At 38.4% G+C, this 20,623-nt stretch overlaps 1 protein-coding gene across 1 annotated transcript in view; it reads right to left on the bottom strand.

The window, feature by feature from the left end:
* LOC149464866 (CUB and sushi domain-containing protein 1-like) overlaps nucleotides 1-20,623 on the bottom strand; it is a 1,089,704-nt gene that overhangs the window by 317,376 nt on the left and 751,705 nt on the right. Inside the window, exons 13-14 of the mRNA XM_089673951.1 lie at nucleotides 15,387-15,490; nucleotides 14,646-14,758 (exon numbers count right to left, since the gene is read on the bottom strand). Coding sequence (XP_089530077.1) covers nucleotides 14,646-14,758; nucleotides 15,387-15,490 — 217 coding nt within the window. The remainder of the gene's footprint in view (nucleotides 1-14,645; nucleotides 14,759-15,386; nucleotides 15,491-20,623) is intronic.

The following is a 20,623-nucleotide window of genomic DNA, read 5'->3' as shown; positions in this document are numbered from 1 at the left end:
AAGGCATTGATGGCAGGAGGGGGAGGGATGCCTTTCCGCCACCTGTAAAAGTAATTCAGCAGTTTATTAGTCCCCATATTACTTTTATCTTGTGCAAAATGAGAGAGAGAGGAGAAGAGGGAGAGGAGAAGAGGGTGAGAGGGAGGAGAAGAGGGCGAGAGGGAGGAGAAGAGGGAGAGAGAGAGGAGAAGAGGGAGAGAGAGAGAGGAGAAGAGGGGGAGAGAGGAGAAGAGAGAGAGGGGGGGAGACGAGGAAGAGAGAGAGAAGAGAGAGGGGGGGAGTGAGAGGGGGGAGAAGAGAGAGGGGGAGAAGAGGGGGGGGAGAGAGAGGGGGGAGAGAGAGGGGGGGAAGAGAGAGAGGAGGGAGAAGAGAGAGGGGGGGGGAAGAGAGGGGGGAAGAGAGAGGGGGGGGGAGAGAGGGGGAGAAGAGAGAGGGGGAGAAGAGAGAGAGGGGGGAGAAGAGAGAGAGAAAGAGGGGGGAGAGAGAGAGGGGGGAGGGGGGAGAGAGAGAAAGAGGGGGGATAAGGGAGGGGGGAGAGAGAGAAAGAGGGGGGATAAGAGAGAGGGGAAGAGAGTGAGGGGGAGAAAAGAGAGAGAGAGAGAGAGAGGGGAGAAGAGAGAGAGAGGGGGAGAAGAGAGCAAGGGGGGAGAAAAGAGAGAGAGGGGAAGAGAGAGAGGAGGGAGAAGCGAGAGGGGGGGAGAAGAAAGAGAGAGAGAGAAGGGGGGAAGAGCGAGAGAGAGAGGGAGAGACAAGAGAGAGGGGGGAGAAGAGAGAGAGGAGGGGGGAAGAGAGAGAGGGGGGGGAAGAGAGAGAGGGGGGAGAAGAGAGAGAGAGGGGGGAGAAGAGAGGGGGGAGAAAGAGAGAGGGAGACTATTTGACAAGTAAAGGAGCCCTTACTGTATCTGGGGTCCGTATTATTTGCGGCTGCACTGATACCTGACATGCAGCGATGGTCTCCTCTCCTGCACTCCCTCTTCACGGTCAGCTGACCTCTAGGCTCCGCCCTACGACCCTATGCAGTGAATGGAATACAGAGGCCTGGTGGGCAGAACATAGCTGCGATGGTCAGTGAGGGTCAGAGAGGGTAAGACAGCCGGCTTGACATTAATTCCGGATGGCATATGCCAAGCCCACCTTACCTGCTGAAGACTTAATGAGTCCGCCCCCCTGCGTATACCCTGCCTCCCGCCCAAGCCTGCCTCTCACTTCAGCCATGCTGCCTGAGCCTGTCTCCTGCCCGAGCCATGCCAAATGGTGCTGCCCCCCTGAAAACTGCCACCCTAGGCAAATGCCTTATTTGCCTCACAGCAGATATGCCCCTGACTAAACCCACAACAGTAAAATCAGTCTGTATATGCAGTAAAACATACTTGTTATACTCACTGTGGAACCTAAGAGGTTAATCCTCTGCATTGTGTAAAAAAGGCCATTTGGTCCTGTTTTCTCTGCCCCTTCTCTTATTCAAATGTCTACCTGATAAGACAGACTGAACCCGTAGCCACATGCACATGCTAAGTTTAGTGTGCATTGCTAGAGAGGTTTGGTTTCTTGGGAGAGCGCATGTGATCAGCACAGGGCAAATCAGCACCGTCCAAACAGAGTCAGGGGTTTTGAATCCTCCTAGAGCAGAAAGAAAACTCCTCCTGCAAGCTTTGCTCTGCTGAAATCACAAGACTGTTCTAACTGCTGATGAGAAAAGGTATTTAGCAGTTTATATTTACTAAAACAATTGCATTTCCATGTTGTGTGTATTGTGGGAGACCAGATATAGTGAATGAGGGTCATGGGTTTAGTAACACTTTAAATTATTTGTTGGAAAAAAAAAGAATAAATCATTATTAAACACATATATACATAATTATCTTTAAGAGTTTACTGTTAAAACAATATGTGGCTTTAGGGTAAATCTGTATTATTTTAAATCATTAAGAACTTTAAATTACTGATGCATTATGAGAAAAAGTAAATATATACAAAAATGTAAAAAGAACAAAAAAAAATTTTCATTTGTAAGTAACTTTAACATGCTTATTACCAAAAATGAAATTTTAGTGCTGCAGCAAAAAGAACAAGCAGCAGAATAAAATGTATACGTTTTCTCCACAGTAACGGTACTTGTATTTATAATATAGCTGATCAAACTTGACCTTTTTTTCTCAAATTTTTACTCTTTTTTCCACTTAAAATGCCCCTTAAATAAATTTTAAAAAGTTTTCAGAAGAATGTCCTTAGAAGCACAAGAAAGCCCCGTTTGTTCCCCAAAAAATTATATACAGTATGTATCAATTCCGTAACGACTGATAATTGTTAGACTTTATATACAGTAATTGATGAATTGGGGTCTACGTGGCACCAATCACCCATTTTTTTTCAAACAATCTAAATAAATTTATATGATGACATAGAACTCTTTGGGTTGTCCATGTTTAAATGTTAATATGTTAATATCTTGTTGCTTCTGAATATACTTGTATACTGTAAACATTTCCCTTTTTAAGGGTTAATTTAACAATATTTAATACTTTTCTGGTATAATTTGTTCATTTGGGACTGACAAACTGTATCTCTAAACTGAAAACAGCTGCTCAACTAAGTAAAGTGAACATGGCTTTTCAAAAAGCAGCAGTATGTTTACAATACAAAAGCCTCCATGTACAGTACTTAACCCATAAAAAAACAATGACATCCACAAGAATACACAGAATAGTAATACAAACAAGGAAACCCACAGGATACCCACAGTATGATATACCAAGCAACATGCTGAAAATAAATTACATCAATAAAAGTGCTCAGACGGATTAGCAGGTTTTTCAATTTTTTTCTTGGCCTACTTTTTATTTTCTTTCTGTGTCCCCACCTTGTAGAATTATTCTGTGAGTTTTACCTGGTGACCAGTGTTATAGAGAATGAAAATGATAGAAAATCCACATTTTTAAAATTGTCACTAGAAAAAGAGGTAAAGATAAATCTTCCAACAGGGTCACTTTTTCCGGTGATAACTGGTGATTTCTCTGACCTTCTAGAGATTTCCTCTTACTCCCTGTTGCATCTATGTGACAGGAAGTGAAGGGAAATCTGTACAATGACACAAAAACAGCAAACATTTAACAAATGGAGTTTATTACGTCTCTACTCTAATCAAAAGTTAAAAAAGAAGTGGCTAAAGATTCACTTGTAAAACTAGGGTGAATCACTTTCAGTAGGTATCTATAAATAATAATCTTCAGCTAACAGCTACTTTGTTAATGTCCCTAGCCATACCAATATGGCCCCAGACAAATTCATCTCAGGGAGTGATTCTTGCCTTAGAATGTAAAGAATGATGGATGCTGTGGGTTTTTTGTAGTTTTATTAATCATGTGATTGGAGAACAGGAAGGAAGGCATAGGCTAAGTGAATGTTTCTATATAGAACACAGTGTCTGGTCTTTCAAGCATATTTCTATACTTGCTGGGTCCCTTTCTTACAGGGCTATACGAACTGGATACTTAAATTTCAAATGTGACATCTACACAACTGAGAATCTAGTGGTACCTTATTATTCAGTGGGGAGAATTAATGTAGGCACTGGCCAAATAAGATGTGATAATAACTCAGATAATAAGAAAAAGAATACCATATAAAATAACACATATACATAAATTGATAAATATATAGTGAAATAAAGAAAAGTCCCAAGCACCAATCTCATGTGACAGTCCAACTGGTAACCAGATCTCACAACTCCAACTGTGCTGCACCACCATGTATGACCAAAACAAGAACCCACTAGATTAAATCGGCCAACAAAGTAACCAGCAAGCATATAAACACAGCTTCTGTATTTATTCAGTGCGATGCCTGCTCCTGCAGAATTCTTCAGACTTCTACCACTCACGTAACATTAAACTCCTCCATTCTCTGCCAATATCTCAGGAAAGAGCCCAGAAAAGTATTCATAGTACAGCAAGTTTTTATTAAAAATAATAGAAGGAATAATTCTAATGCACTCACATGTTATTGGCGCCAAAGGTAGCACCAACCTAAACAGCTCACTACGGAGCTCTCTCTGCTCAAACTGCTGCTATCCCCATATCTGACGTGTGTTCCAACAACCAGATGTGATGACAGAGGAACCGGAAGTGGCATGTGCGACTCAAGCCTACTTTTTTTCTTTCCACATACATGTTAAAGTGTAATTGCACTTAAAGGGGCAGCTGTTAAGATTTATATATATTTCATGAAATAATATATACTCTGTTTTGGTTTGGCACTGTTTCATTTTTAATTACCTTAGTATTCAGGGCAGGATAGCACGGAAAGTTTCCTCTCTATGTTTTACCGTTACACACCCTATTTCTGTCTGTCTAAAAAAATATAGGATCACATACCATGCAATCAATATGCAGCATCTATTCCTCTTCATCTGAAAATTACACAACAACACAATAACACATCAAAGCAGCACTCCTTCAGGGATGTCACTCCCAATAGTATTAATATGGCAATTACATTTATATGCTCAAACTAGAAGTCCATCCCTGGCTAATGGTATAAGCACCACCTAGTGGGAAAAGTCTATTAGAGTTCAAAGGCAGTTAGTTCTTGATTGTATGTTGCAGATCTTCTCAGAAAGAACACAGGCTAGCTATCTTCCTAACTATTTACCTACCTTTTTTACAATTAATTTCATTGGGGCCTACTGCTCCTAGTCAATGAATCTATGCATCCTTCTCTCTGTCACACATTCAGAGTGACTAAGGGTTTTGTTCTTAGAAACACATTTCCAGCATAACTTGAACAAACTTTGAGCTGTCATTCCCATGCAGACACACACACTTTTAAGCTGCATTATAACAACTGAAAGTGTTCAAGAGTAAGTCTCCAGGTATCACACAAGCTTTACTGGCACACACCAATAGTACCTTGGGTCTTGGATCATATTTCCAGCTTAATCCAGAACATTCATGTTATTCATTCCCACATCAAGACATCCAGGTATTTTCAGAACCACATAGTCCTTATAAATATGTCTACCATATCCTAATTTCATCATGCAACTGTGGTATTTATCTGCAAAGACTGGTGACAACCCTTCCAATCTAAAGGGATTAGATACTTGCTTGTAGTCCCATACCTCCTCTTCACACCACTGATAACAAAAGTTTTTACTTTGGTCAAATATCACTTCTAGAACATAAGGTTAATTCAATGCCATACTCTCTGACATCCCTACATAAACCTTGAAAACATTGGTTTTTTAAAAAGACTTTTCAAGGGCTCCTCCCAGAAGGGAAGATCCTTGCATCACTCAAAATCTAGGCCCAAAAGCTTAGGCACAAGGCATGTGTCATGCTTGCTTTCTCATAGGGCAAAAGTTCAGGTTCTCTATGCACCGAAAAGTGCCTCAGATATTAAAGAATGTTTTCTGCATGCATTGGCAGGCCCCCATCCTGCTGATTGGCCGGGAAATCAAATATCCATTATACAGAATGTCATCTCTAGCACACCCTGCATAAGCTAACTCAAACAGAGAGTGAATGAGTTTAATCACTCAATGAAGAAGGCTTGGTATACATTTTAAGGGGCATCACTAAAACCAAACAAACAAAAAAAAACACAACATGGGGTCTCACCAAATCCTTTCCAGACACTTATTGGAGCATGCAGCCTAGTTGGCAAGAAAAAGGGGGACAGCAAGCACGTAACCCCCCTTTCCTGAACCATAACAGGCAACATGTACTCAACAAGGGAAGGGTACAGATTTGGTCAATGACATCAGCCAGTATATTTCCCATTGTTTACATTCAGCTCCATGCTGTGAAAATGTAGAGCTGAAATTGTGATTTTAATATATTTTGGGCTTCAGTAGTACCCCCTATAACTTCTGGGACTCAGTAGATTTTGCCTGATCTCTCCATGGCAGATTTTGTTCCTAGAAATGCCATGCATCTTGTAGTTTTGTGTTTGCTTTCCTCATGATATATGTTCTTTTTTTGCCATTTGCACTTTCCTGCAAGAACAGTGATTCTTATGTACTGTAAGTATCTTACTTTGTGTCAGGTATTTTATGTGCTCAGTCACAAAAGCATAGTATAGTCATGTTAAAAAAGTTAGTACACGCTATGGAAATTGTGCCTATGGATATAAATGATATACCTGAACAAATTATACGTCAAATTGACATGGTGTATTAATTTTTCTAAATTAACAAAAATGCAGAGTAAGGACAACTATACATACACGGTCCATTCAAATCCAAGAAATTCGATCCCATGATTAAAGATTAGGTGTCAATGATGAAAAAACTACTTAGGGAGCATGCAGGTGCAGGTGGAACTTATCTTATTTAAACCCCATACATCTGTGGTGTGGGTGTGGTATTCACTTTGCTGTTAACATGTCTGGTGCCATAATGCCCAGATTAACAGAGCTCTTTAACCACTTGCCTACCGGGCACTTTTCAGCTTTGGTCTCCTGCTCAGTCCAATTTTCAGCTTTCAGTGCTGTTGCACGTTGAATGACAATTGTACAGTCATGCAACACTGTCCTGATATAACATTTTTATCATTTGTTTCACACAAATAGAGCTTTCTTTTGGTGGTATTTAATTATCAATGGGTTTTTTTTATTTCTTGAACTATAAACAAAAAAAAGAGCAAAAAAAAGTTTTTCTTTGTTTCTTTTATAAAATATATATATATAAATAGAGAGAGAGAGAGAGAGAGAGAGAGAGAGAGAGAGAGAGAGAGAGAGAGAGAGAGATTGAAGATATTGAAACACATACTGTTCATTCTTGGACAGGCCAGTGACCAGACCACTTTACACAACAAAAGGCAAAAGGATAGCCAAGTATGCTTTTCTATGTTAATTTTATGCATTATCACCTTGGCACTTGGGGGCCACATTGTTACAAATCAAAGGAGGTAATTTGCAAACTTGCAAGGGTGATAAAATGCTTATTGCTCAGTCAGACTTGAAAGGACTTGGTCATTATCTATTATCTAATAACATGAAAAGGGGTATTAAGTATGGTAAATAGCATTCTTGTTTATCTAATTAATGGTAAAAGAATGCAGTTTAGGAAACATCTAGACATCTATTATTAGAATTTATGACTGTATCTGCCCAAGCCCAAAAGGCATTACCTGTCACCCAGAAGATCAAAGGGGTTACTAAAAGTAGCCAATCAAAGTGCTAGTCATTCTACTGAATTGGGAGAATGTATATATTAGGGACGGTTCTTTTAGTTAAGTTGTTACAGGAGAAAGTGAGTCCTCTAAGGATTTCTGATGGTTGCATGAATATTCTAAATACCCTGCCTTGTCTGTACCTCTGTTTTATGAACTGTCGCTGAACTGATTAAATGCATCTCTTTGGAAAAGAACTGTTGGACTAGTTGCTGGAGGAAAAGAACATTTAGAAATATACACTCATCCGTTCTCCTTCATGAGATATGACAACAGATTTGTCTTATGGACTGTTTCTGTGTGGACCTTCATTAATATAAGACAACAGTGGGCATTGATGAGGAGGCAGTGATGATGCTGCACTGATATGAAGCAATGATGGGCACTGATAGGCGGCACTGACTGGAGGTACTGCTGGGTACTGATGGATGGCACTGCTGGGCAATGATGGGCACAACTTCTGATGGGTGGCACTGCTGAGTTGCAGTGATGGGCACTGGTGGGTGGCACTGCTGAGCACTGATGGGTGGCACTGCTGGGCACTAGTGATCAGGGTACTGATCACCAGTGCCCGTAGCAGTGCAGACCTGCTCTCTGACATTTGCCAGTTATCGGCAGTACATTCCTCACACTGTGACAGCAGTCACACTGTGACAGACAGAGGAAAGTCCTGCCGATAACTGGCTACTGTATTTGCTTTGTGATCTGCTGTGTCATTGGACACAGCTGATCATTTAGTAAAAGGACACTGTGATTGGCTTTTTACCTATTCATGTGATCAGCTGTGTCCACAGGACACAGCAATCATTGATAGCACAAGGTGCGCGCTGCTGGGTGCGTGTTCTGGGAGGATGTCATATGACGCTCTCCCAGAACTGGACAACTGCGCTGTAGCCGTCATTCAGCTATAGCAGGGTTACAGAGTGGTTAAGGCCCTCAGAAAGAAAGTTGTGAATACTTATGAATCTGGCAAAGGATTTAAACATTGGCATCAAATGGCATCAAATGGTCAGCTCTTAGGTTCAAATTTCTGGGCCAGCCATTCCTGGACAAGTTAACAGTTGATTTATATCTACGCCAATCTTAAATTATTTTCCTTACAGTGGAATGATTAAATTCAATTCATTTGGCAAATAGTCTCCAGAAGCTCCTGCAATTCATCATGGGCTGCTCAGGCAATGCTTGCAGCAAGTGGGTATCCAAGTACATGCATATACACTCAGAGACAGATTGCACCAATTCAACCTACATGAGGAATATGTTAAGAAAAAGTAATTGCTGTCCAAAAATAATGTTAGCAAAAGATTAAAGTTTACCATTGAAGATATAGAAAAAATGGACATTCTAAAACATTTTACTGAAGACTGATCAAGCATAGTTAGAGTTGTTTGGTCAAAGTAACAGTAGACAGGTTTGCCGAAAACTAGAGTAAAAATTTTAGGAGAACCTTATACCAACTGTGAAGCATGGAGGTAAAATATTATGGTCTGGGGTTGCTTTACTTCTTCAGGGCCTAGGCATATTTCAGTCAACAAGTCAATTCTACATTAAATGAGATTTTGGGGCCATCTGTCCTAAAGTTGAAGTTGAACTGGAAATCTGCCTTTTAACTTGATAATGATCCAAAGCACACTGGCAAATCCAACAGGAAAGCCCCCCCTCCTCCCCTCACCAAAAAAAAGAAGGTTCTGAACTGCCCTAGTCAAAGCTCTGATTTTTTTTTTCTCATTGAAGTTTTTGTACAGGGGATTTTGAAATGGGCAGTTCACACAAGGTAGCTTACAGAAAACCCTTGCATAGATGGGTGGTCTTGATGTTAAAGACCTACAAGCAGTAATTCAAAATGTCCAGTAATAAAGTGATTTCTGCTACAGGGTGCAATATCAGCTTTTTTTGTCAAGAAATTACTTACTTTTCCGCAGTACAACATTAGAAGCTTTCCTTAACCTAATATCTAATATCTGCTTATTAACAGTACTAACATATGTATGAATGAGTTGGATCTTAATAAAATAATTGAGTTGTTATATTTCTATTTGTTCTAGATTGGGAAAAGTAAGTAATTAGACTTTTTATAGTCTATGTGAATATACCGTGTTTCCCTGAAAATAAGACACTGTCTTATATTTATTTCTCCTCAAGAAGACACATTATGGCTTATTTTCAGGGGATGTCTTATTTTTATTAAGTATGGTACGTATGGTAAGTATGGGGAGCAGCAGCTTTACTGGTGTTTGTGGGAGATGAGAGAGACGCACAGACTGTTGCTGGTTGGTGCTGGGGGAGAGAGACCCACAGTGCTGAGTAAAACAGGGGGCACAGCTCTACTTCTTCCCCCTGAGGACACACAATATGGTACCTAAAGCAGAGCGTCCTGCTCCTCAGTTCACTGAGGAGACTTTTACTTTCACTTTCTACCTCTTCACTGCCTCCCTCTATGAATCAACTTGCAGCACGCACAGAATGACAGAATGACCGGGAGCTGACCTTGTTGATGGGGCTGCCCGTAACCTCTACGTTCACCTCCGAGATAGCAGCTGTCACAATGGGGGAGATGAGAAGGGCTGCCCGTCCATCACTATGTCTTATATTCGGGGGTATGGCTTATATTGCCCAAATGCTTAGAATTCCTGCTACGGCTTATTTTATGGGTATGTCTTATTTTCGGGGAAACACTTTGTTTTTTTCCTACATTCAAGCAACATGTGGTAGTAATTAGTCTAGCTGTCCTTCCCCCATCTCTGTAAGCTAAAGTTTCACTCAGACTCTGAGGGGAGGGAAGAAGACTAATACATCTGTTGCCAATTACACTGTTCAACAGATAAAAAGTTTTGGGCATAAAATTAGCTAATCTTACATAATTTTGGGGTGCTGAAAATGAAAATGACCCTAAAAAATGTTGATTGGCTCTAGTTTCCATGATATATTCACCCATCTAATGACGTAAGCCATTCAAAATTATGATGCAACTTCAGCTGCATATTGCGCAATTGATACTGGTGACCAATAGAAAATTGCATGTATACTGAGATGATGCAATATTAGCCTTTAATTGCATCACTTCACTGCATAAAAGCTGCAGTATCTGTAGCTGATTGTAGTTCGACAGCGTCTTTACATTTCGTTTTATGCTTATATAGGCTACTCAGTAATGCCTCGAACTTGTGTGAATAAAGCAGATAATTTCTGCTATATCTGCGGTGAAATAACTTTTATCTCACAAAAAAGGAGGATAACAGGAATGATTAAGAAAGCCTACAACTTGTATTTTGGCTGCAAGATAGGAGACCAGGACAAGAGCTGGGCACCACATATATGCTGCAATTCTTGTGGGACGGCACTGGAGCAATGGTTCAATGGAAAAAAGGCAAATATGACTTTCGCTGTGCCAATGATTTGGAGAGAGCCAACAGATCATGTTAGTAATTGTTACTTTTGTATGGTGCCTCCAATTGTAAAAGGGCTAAATAAGAAGAAAAAGTTATCTGTGCACTATCCAAATATTCCATCGGCAATACGTCCAGTTCCTCATGGAGAGGGGCTACCAATTCCTAAAGCACCAGAATCCTTCGTGGTTGAGTCAAGTGAGGAAGAACCTGAAGCGTGTAGTCACGTGCAGTTGTAAGAGATAGCCCTTTCCTCGAATACAAGAGAAAAGCCAAGAGAAGCAAAACCAACACAAACTGAAGACAAAACTAGTGAGAATCCTAAGTATTAAAATGATTCAACTTAGCTTATGGCTATAATTTTTCTTGGTAATCCTATGCAATATATTATGCCATTTAGGCTTTGTTATGTAGTCAATATCACTTGCTTTATATTTGTGGAAAGACATCTATCTATATAATTATTGTGCATTATGTAGTCATTACGCTTATAGTAGAAAACTTTCCGTTTACAGAAAAACTAGAGCCAATTGACAAATTTCATTGTTATATTTGAACTCAGAATGTGAAATTCATTAAGAAATGCATCCTTTTGTTTCCAAAACTGGCAAAAAATAAAAATTTGTTGAACAGTGTTATCTTTGTAGAACTACAAGGGAAAGAGGAGTACACCAGCCCATTTTTGGGAAGGTGGGGGCTGATTGCTCCTAAAAGAGCAGAACAAAGATTTTTGAGACACACCTTTCTAGAAGCCTAGATTGGACACACACACAGATTCATATCACTACACATACTTAATTATATACAATATCTTAAGAACTTAACTATATTTTTGGACATTATCTAAATATTCTGTATTCCAATATTTTATTTCTAATTTTATGCAACATTATTATTAAATCAATTTTTGAGTTTATGCAAGAGTTGGAAGGACTTTCTAATTTGAACTTTTCTCACCAAATACAAGTTAACAAAATATCGAGACAATACGTTATTTTACAATTACATTTATTAATACTTTTGTTGAATAAAGGCACGTTATTCAAGCATATCACCTTTATCTGTAGGCACTGTTTGAATAAAGATCTAATGTTTGCCTGTTCGAATATGTTGAATATGTCACTTTTCCAGGGGTGAATGTACTTTCCACATGTGTTCCCATAATCTTGCAGTGTGCATTTTGCAGCTCTTGGGCCTGTATTCTCCTCGGTGCCTGAGTGTACTTGCATTGAAATGTATTCTCTTGCTGATGCATATATGGTATCAATGTGTCAGAAGCTATCTCAATGGTAATACTAAAAATCTTTTCTTTCCTTATTGATCAGCAACTATTTGTTGTGAGATTATTCTTTACCGATGAAACTATTTCTTTCTAAATATGCAAGCTCTCTAAATGTAATAGCTGAATATATGTGCATGATTGATAGTAAACATGGGGCATGAGCCTTGTTTATTTAAGCACAAATAAAAGAAGTATTATCAGATAACGTTTAAGAGTGTTATCTCATTCTTCACATTATTTACTGTACTGGATGTCTGTATCATGTCTTTTATGTGTAATAAATCTAGAGAAGTGAAAGCTTTTTTCCCTGATTCATAGATATATTTCATTAAAGAAAAGCTATTTCCCACATGGATAGCATCCACATTACTATACAACAATCAAAGTGATAAACCCTCACTGATACATGAAAACAACAGTTAAAGTACTGTATGTAATAAAAGCAAGTATTCCAGCATTCTACTGGCTACTTAGACAGACCCTTCGGGTGAATATCCCAGGGGGACATCGGGACATCATGCCAGTGGAAATAAGGAAATATTCTCTGTTCTCCACAGGTTATAAGCTTGAAGGATATACAATATTTAACTTCCAGTTACTAAACAGTGTTTATGTGGAAAAGCACACTGATCTGGCCTAGCCATGCTCCACATCAATGAACATAAAAATTAAATTAAGCATATATCAAAACTAATGTAAATTTCATAGGACAGCAACAGAACTTGCAATTTCACTATACCTCTCAACTCTTATTTTTAGGGCACAGTGTGTTAAGGGTTTATCAAAATATGGTCAGATTGCTGGTGTGACTTTTAGATTAAAAGATATGGATTCATTCTGCAATTCTGGTTTTAGCAACAAAAACAATTGAGTATCGTCCATGTTACTTTTTTTTATTTGCATTAACATCCAAATTTATAGAACTAGCATTCTGAGCGTGGCCCATTTTCAAGGTCCAAGCAGTACAATCACATCAAGCAGTTTTAGTGGCAAAATACGACAATCAATTGTACTTCTGTTATACTGTACACATGCAGTCATCTCTCAATGCCACAACTCCCGACACACCAGAAATGTCATCAAGCTGTTACTCATAGTTCAGAATTGTATTACTCCAACCTTTAGCTCAGTGGTCCGATACACAGGGGTTGCTATACAGTACAGTATGTTCACTTTGTAAAGTTAATTTTCCCTTTGCATAGGCATTTTTATTTAGTGTGGTGAATAAGGTGAAAATTATTTTACAAAAAGTATCCAATTACAGGCAAGGGAAAATTAAAAAAAAAACACTTTTTTTCTTTATGAAACGATTGGATGACTGAGGTCAACAGAACTTCAAAAAGCATTCACTAAGCAAAGGGAAAATTATCTTGCAAACCCTATACCTCTTTAGTAAATCCACTGTATAGTCATTGAAACTCAGAGATCCAGTGTTAAGAAACAAGTTCAGTCAAACCATGAGCAAAATTATTTGCATAATTAGTCCAAAACATATTTTTATACTATATTATATATTACCTCCTTCTATATATATATATATATATATATAAATAGATGCACATACACACACAGTATACATATATTATATTAACCATGACCATTGCTGTGTATTGTTTTAGCCCTGATTATGGGGGGTGGTGTGGCCCCTGAAACATGTTGGCTGTTATCTTCCTGTAATCTGAATTATATCAACAAAAAAATGCTTATGGACTCTATTTGATGATTTCATGTCAATTAAATTACAACAATCATCCTATCCTTTTTTACAATATATTATGTGCTCACTCATTTAATTATTTCATTCATTCATTTATTCATTCATTCATCCATTGTATTAACATATATGGCTGCAATTCGTATCAAACTTGCACCAAATAGTTTTGAAAATATGCTGAAAATGATGACTGTTACTTGAAACGTTTACCCAGTTGGTTGCAAATTGCCATAATCAATTATAGAAACCTCTTTATTGCTTGACTTGCACTGGAATCACCTAATAAATTTGACTTGTCGCAATCATCATGTGACCATTGATAATTATAGCTTGATAATTTGCACAGAGTGATTGCCACATTCAAATATTGAAAGTTAATGATCTTGGTAAATATTAGCAATTAAAATACAAGTGAAAGGTTGGTGCAATAGATCAGGGCAATTTGCAAACAGAATTAAACTACAAGTGTATCTGAAGTTTAGCTGTATTACCTGAAAGCTATAATCCAACAACTGAAAGATTTGACATTATCTGTAACTCATAGAACACATATAATCATTTGAATACAGTAGCCTGAGGTTTTGGTCTTTGAGTCTGACCATTAGAAGATCACATATCGCTATAATTCATAGCATATTACTAAGACAGACCATCAGTGCCGCTTTGAATAAATAAAATTAATGAGAACACCTAACTATATTTAAAAAATGAGTACACCAACATGTACACCTCAACTGTATATGAAATCTAAAGGACTTTAAAGAAACCTTGTATTGAGAGAAATATGTAGGCTGTTATTACTGAGCTTTCCATCTGAAAATACTAGTTGCCTAGTGGTCATGCTGATCGATCAAGGTTTGTGATTTACACTAACTTTACTGGCTGCATACTTGTCATGAATCAGTTTATATCCTTAATAACAAGTAAAGACTGTAAAGACTCCCAGAAAATGTAATACTGCATATATATTTTCTTCAACTGTATTATGTGTGTCTACAATACCAGTGCCGCAAATAATACATTAATAACCATCATAAAAATAAAAGAACAATTATTTGTGAACTATTTTATATAGGTAATATACAACAAACCTTGATAAAGTGCTTTAAATCCTGGAGATCCAATGCTGTCATCTGACTGTAAATGCAGCCACATTTGGTTACTCATACTAACAATGAGATCTGGTACACTAGAACCTGTGAGGCTGACAAAATTAAAAACAAATTGTAAAAAATGCACAAAAAAATTAGAATTGTTATTAAGCTATACATCTAAGAAATACACACATGTACAGTAGCTGTGTATTTAAAGACTTAAATGTTCTTATCTATAACTTTGTGTTTCCATTTCAAATGTTTGTAAAAGGAATTATTTGATTTTAAACAATAACTAGTAAAAATGAATGTATCTAAATTCATAATAGGCACAGCAATGTACTCATACCTATAAAACAGTAGAACAAAATCTCAGCACTGGCTCTCTTGGGTCCATTTCCTATTTTGATTTGCTACTACTGTGTTCTATCTCGCCATTCACTAGAATATTATTCAGTGACCTGAAAAAAAATGGATCCCTGCAAATGCAGAAGCTCTAGAACATCTGATTGCTTTATTTTTTAAATCATCTTTGCTTTCTCTCAAGATAGGACCCACCTTGGGAGATCTAATTTTCTAGCAAGTCCTTCTATGTTGAAGTTACTACTTACATTACAAGAAACAGAGAGGTTTGAATAAATGCATGTCCTAATGCAAATTACATGGCAGAATCTAAAAGGCAAGGTTAGAGAAGTGCACCTACAAATAGTGAGGAGGCTTTACAAATGTTATACTTACACATATAAAACCGATCTTGTGTCACCTACTTTTCCACCATCTCCTATAGTTAGGGTATCATAGCCTCTCTCTAGCTCAAAAACTTCAAAAGAAATCTTGATCACCTGTGTGTAGGAAAGTAACAGGTTACACATAACAGAATATGAGTTCACATCTGTTTCACAGAAAATTACTACACAGAATTTGTTACCAAATTGTTCTCAAATCGTATGCTGCTATCTCAGCCCCTATAGTGTCACTATGTTTCTCCTATCTTTAGCTGATAGCTGATATTGAGGTATGTATATTCTTCTCTGACAATTAGGTAAGTATATTTTCCCCTGAGACAGTTCTGCACAGAAATAACAAGATCTTCATTGTTCTTCCTACAGTGAAGGTAAATCTTACCAGTGCACCCTACTTTGGTCAACATCATTGCATGGCACATAAAGGATCTGTGTTCTTTGCGCACCTAGACATTAGGATGTAATGTTTGGCTGTTACCATTTTTTTTGCAATTGCTATGGAACCCCTTGCTTGTCATGTCTGACAATCATCTGCAGTGAAGAGTATACAGTTGGGCTCTCTGGAGGAGCAAATTTCACCTAAAGCAGGCAAAGCTTTTTGTTTTACCAGGACAGTTGTGAGACCTCATTTACTGTTCTTATCAGTATTATGTAGGTAGTTCGTGATTTCTGGCCTAAAGGTAAGTTGGGAAGAAGGCCACTGCATTTGTAAACAACCTTTTCCAAGTCCCCTCATTTAAAAGTGGAGCATATGGTCTCCCCAATTTTTTTTTTAATATTTACATTTTTAAGGCCATCCCACCTCATTTTCTCTCTAAAAAGCTGTTTCATAGGATAGAAGCCATTATCTCTTCCTTTATCTGGCAGAAGATGCACCTGTGCAACCACCATGTAGGCTACAATTGGCATAGCTGGCTTTCCTCTTACCAGAATATTAATATAATTATTTGGCTCTCAGCTCACCTCTATATATGGCTGGTTTGTATCCTCACTGATCAATACTGCTATACTGGCAGCAGTCAAAATGGTGGGCTCACCAGACCAAAGCATGCCTTTCTAAATATACAACAATTTGGGGTTCATAGATGAGCCAGCCAGATTTCTTCTCTCTAATTGGCTCATCGTAGACTTGGTCACTACTCTGTTGTATGAATTGCTGGTTTAGGTTTTTCATTCCAGTCATTCTTGTAATAGAATATATCAAACTCACCCAAGTTCAACCACTCAATAAGAAATCACAATTCTTGCAATAGAAAAAGCATGGGGAATCACCTGTTTATGTTTTGTATGTGAGTGTGCATATGTGTGTATACAGTATATCCTTAATTGTTGTATAACTGTTTATGCCATTATAAAATAAAAAATACCTTAAACATATCATATTGCACTTTTAAAAAGAGCACTATTTAGGTCATCTCTTTTTAAATACAGCGTTTAAAAAACATTTTTATCCACACATGTTTACACTGACAAATTACATACCCTACTGTGCAGTCTTTCTGAAAGTATACATACAGTATATTGCTGTAAGTTGATCGAGGTAATTTTCTGGAAAAAAAACTAATTCCAGTGCAACATACATCTTGGAGACACTGGACAGTAAATATATTTTAATATTTATTCGTCATCTAGCAGCCACATATCCTCCGCCCAGACAGCCTAAGTGACAGCAGTGTAATCATAAGCATGAGCACAGAGTATGAATGTTTGCAAAAAGTAGAAAATGTTCAATTTTTTTTTAAACACTGTACTCATGTTTACAATAGTATTCCCTGCACCTGAGCTGCCTTGGCAGGGAAAGTATGGTTGCAGTACAGTTTCAACTGACTCATGTACAAGAGTCATTACAGGGATTATTCTATGCATACCATTCCCTTGCTTAGATTAAATCACTCTCATCTATTGTGAAGAAATATGTTTAGAGTGTTAGAGCAAATGTGTTCTAATTTTGTACAGTTTGAAGGAATGGACTGTTGTCTGTGTCCCTATTGGGAAGATTCATTTGCCCTATTTGCCCTGTGGAACACTGTCCCTAAGAAAAAAAGTGATTGAAAAACAACTGTCAAGAACCAGAACCAGACATAAAGTGCAGGTAAAATCACACTTTTAATGAAATAGCAAAAATAACACAGTTTAGGAACATAGTAAAAAACAGAAGCCAGGGATTGGCTGCCAGATTGGGTAATAAAATGAGCCAGGGTCAGGGGTAGCCAGCCACAGTAACCCTCTTTAACACCTTCTTCCCCTCAGGGCACCAGGCTTGAGGGAAAATGTATATTGAAAGCATGGAAGACAGCAGCAGCATGCACATCCAAGGATGAGACCCAAGAGTGTTCCTCTGGACCGTAAACCCCTCCACTAGATATGGTATGCATCCACAAAACCTACAGGAGTCAATGAAAGATTGTATCTCATGTTCCTCATGGTTGCCAACCTGAACTGGGCAAGGGCGTGGTACTGAATGGGTATAGCATTTACACTCCTAAGGTTTTAATAAGGAAACATGGAATATATTGGAGATATGGATGTTGGAAAGAAGATCTAATGTGTATGCCACCGGGTTAACCCTATGGAGTACGCAGAAAGGCCTAATATACTGAGGCACTAGTTTTAGTGAGGGAAAATGGAGTTGGAGGTTATAGGAAGACAGCCAGACCCTCTCCCCATCTTGGTAGGAGGGCGCAAGTAGGCGTCAGCAGTCGGCATGGAGTTTGCACCTCTCTGTGGAGCATTGCAAGGATTCTTTGATCTGCACCCAAGTAGAACAGAGATCCTGAAGATGTTGCTCTAATGCAGGAATTCCCTGTGGAACGAATATATTAGGAAATATGGTTGTCTGGAACCCGTAGTTCACCATAAACGGAGATAACTGGGAGGTGGCATTTATGGCGTTATTGTGAGCAAACTCCTCCCAAGGTAAAAGGTCCAACCAGTTGTTATGGTGGTCTGAAGATGTTCCTCTAACGCAGGAATTCCCTGTGGAACGAATGTATTAGGAACATAGGGACTGTTTTAAGGCTTGCTTGGCCCATTCTGTAACCCCCATTGGGTTGCGGGTGATATGCCAAGGAAAAGGAAAGCTGAATTCCCAACTGTGCACAAAAGGCTAAACAAAACCTGGACACAAACTGTTTACCTCTGTCCGAGATGATAACTTTAGGTAATCCATGTAACCGAAAGACCTCCTGAATATTGATGCCAGTTGTTTGGACGTAGCCAACTGACATTTTCAAAAAAACTGTCAACCACCAGAAGGATAACTGTATTCCCCTGGGAGTTCAGTAAATTCACAATAAAACCAATAGACAAGTGGGTCCAAGGCCTCTCTCCACTGGGTATGGGTTGTAGAAGGCCTACTGGAAGGTGTTGGAATGTTTTATTTTGAGCAAACACCGGACAAGCAGGCTACATAGGCAGTTACATCAGCATGGAAACTGGGCCACCAGAACTGTTGAAACAGAAATCATATGAATTAATTTTTCCCTGGGTGCCCTGCTGCTTTGGGAGAATTCAGCCTGACCCAGTTGTAAACAGGAACACACTGGAGATCATAGACCACGCAAAGGCAAGGAGGAAATAAGGTAAGCTGCTAAAATAGCAAAAAGGGCTGGCTGCAGGCTGGACTGGCTGGTAATTAACTGACAGCTGAGCAACTTCTGAGCACTGAAAGAAAAGAGCTGCTCATTACGTAGCAGGAGCCCAGCCCTGACAACATCATTTTACAGTTGTCACTAAAACAGGGATGAGGTGAGAGTAAAACTTTCAATGGGTACATCAGTTGACTGATGGCAACTGTCTAAAAGAGAACTCCCCTTAGTTTGAAGAGATGCCCTCTCACTTCCTGCTTTGTCATTAGGACAGAAAGTAAAGGAAAATGTCTCCAAACTTCTTCTTGCGACAGACACAAAAAAAACCAAAAAAACAAAAACTAGGATGGATTTTTACCCTTCCCTACTCTATCCAAAACAAAAGCAAAAATGTTTTGCCTATGCATTGGAGTTGATTTACTAAAACTGGAAAGTGCCAAATCTGGTGCAACTCTGCATTATAGTCAGTCAGCTTCTAACTTCAGCTTGTTCAATTAAGCTTTTACAAAAATCCTGGAAGTTGATTGGTTTCTATGCAGAGTTGCAGATTTTGCACTCTCCAGTGTTAGTAAATCAATCCCATTGAATTTAGGTTTGCAACTCACAAAAAAAATATATCATGGGCACATATCCTACCTGACATTTTGTAAGTTTACTGATGATTTTTTTTTTCTGACTGTAGTTCAATCATTCCATATTTCCGATGTTGTGGGCAATTGTCCAAGTAGTAATTACATAGCTAGCTATGAATTCTTTCTAGTGTTATAATGTGTAATTCTAGAAAATCTAAAATTTCTTCTATCCATGTTCTAGCTCTTACTGTTCACCTGTCTATAACCATTTGAACTCCGGAAGCTTTACCCCCCTCATGACCAGGCCAGTTTTTGCTATGCAGCAATACATGGTAACCCCTTCCTGCCCAGTGTCATTAGTACAGTGTGGGTGCTTTTTATTAGCACTGATCACTGTATTAGTGTTAGTGGGTTGTCAATGGCAGTTAGTTCCCCCCCAGTGTCAGAATGCCTGCTGAAGCACCGCTATTAGTGGCTGATCACCGCCATTACTAGTATTAAAAAAAAATCCAGTATATATACTGCCATTTGTAGATGCTATAACTTTCACGGAAACAAATTGATTTATATGTATTGGGATTTTTTTTTTAGCAGAATACATTTTGTCCTAAATGTATGACCAATTTTGACTTTTTAAATTTTTTTACTGAATATGTTTTATAGCAAAAGTCAAAAATATTGACTTTTTTTTCAAAATTGTTGGTCTTTTTTTGTTTAACTGACAATTGCACAGTCACACAATGCTGTACCCAAACTAAATTTATGTTCTTTTTCCCCACAAATAGAGCTTTCTTTTGGTGGTATTTGATCACCTCTGCGTTTTTTATTTTTTGCGCTATAAAGTAACACAGCACCGTATCACAAAAAATGGCCTGGTCAGGAAGGGAAGGTAAATCCTCTGGAGGGCAATGGGTTAATAAAAAAGAAAAACAGAATTCAAAGTCTAATATTATTTAGTATGTGTGAATTTAGATGAAAATCTGCCCTTCTACAGCAAATCATTTGTTACCTGAGTGACTGATAGAAAGCCCTGAGTACTGTCAAGTAGGAGAGCATGGTTAATCCTGTGAAAC

This window comes from Staurois parvus, unplaced genomic scaffold, assembly GCF_062004578.1.
Source record: "Staurois parvus isolate SC_StPar_1 unplaced genomic scaffold, SC_StPar_1.0 ptg000146l, whole genome shotgun sequence".
Taxonomy (NCBI): domain Eukaryota; kingdom Metazoa; phylum Chordata; class Amphibia; order Anura; family Ranidae; genus Staurois; species Staurois parvus.
This window is presented reverse-complemented; position numbering and strand designations above follow the sequence as displayed.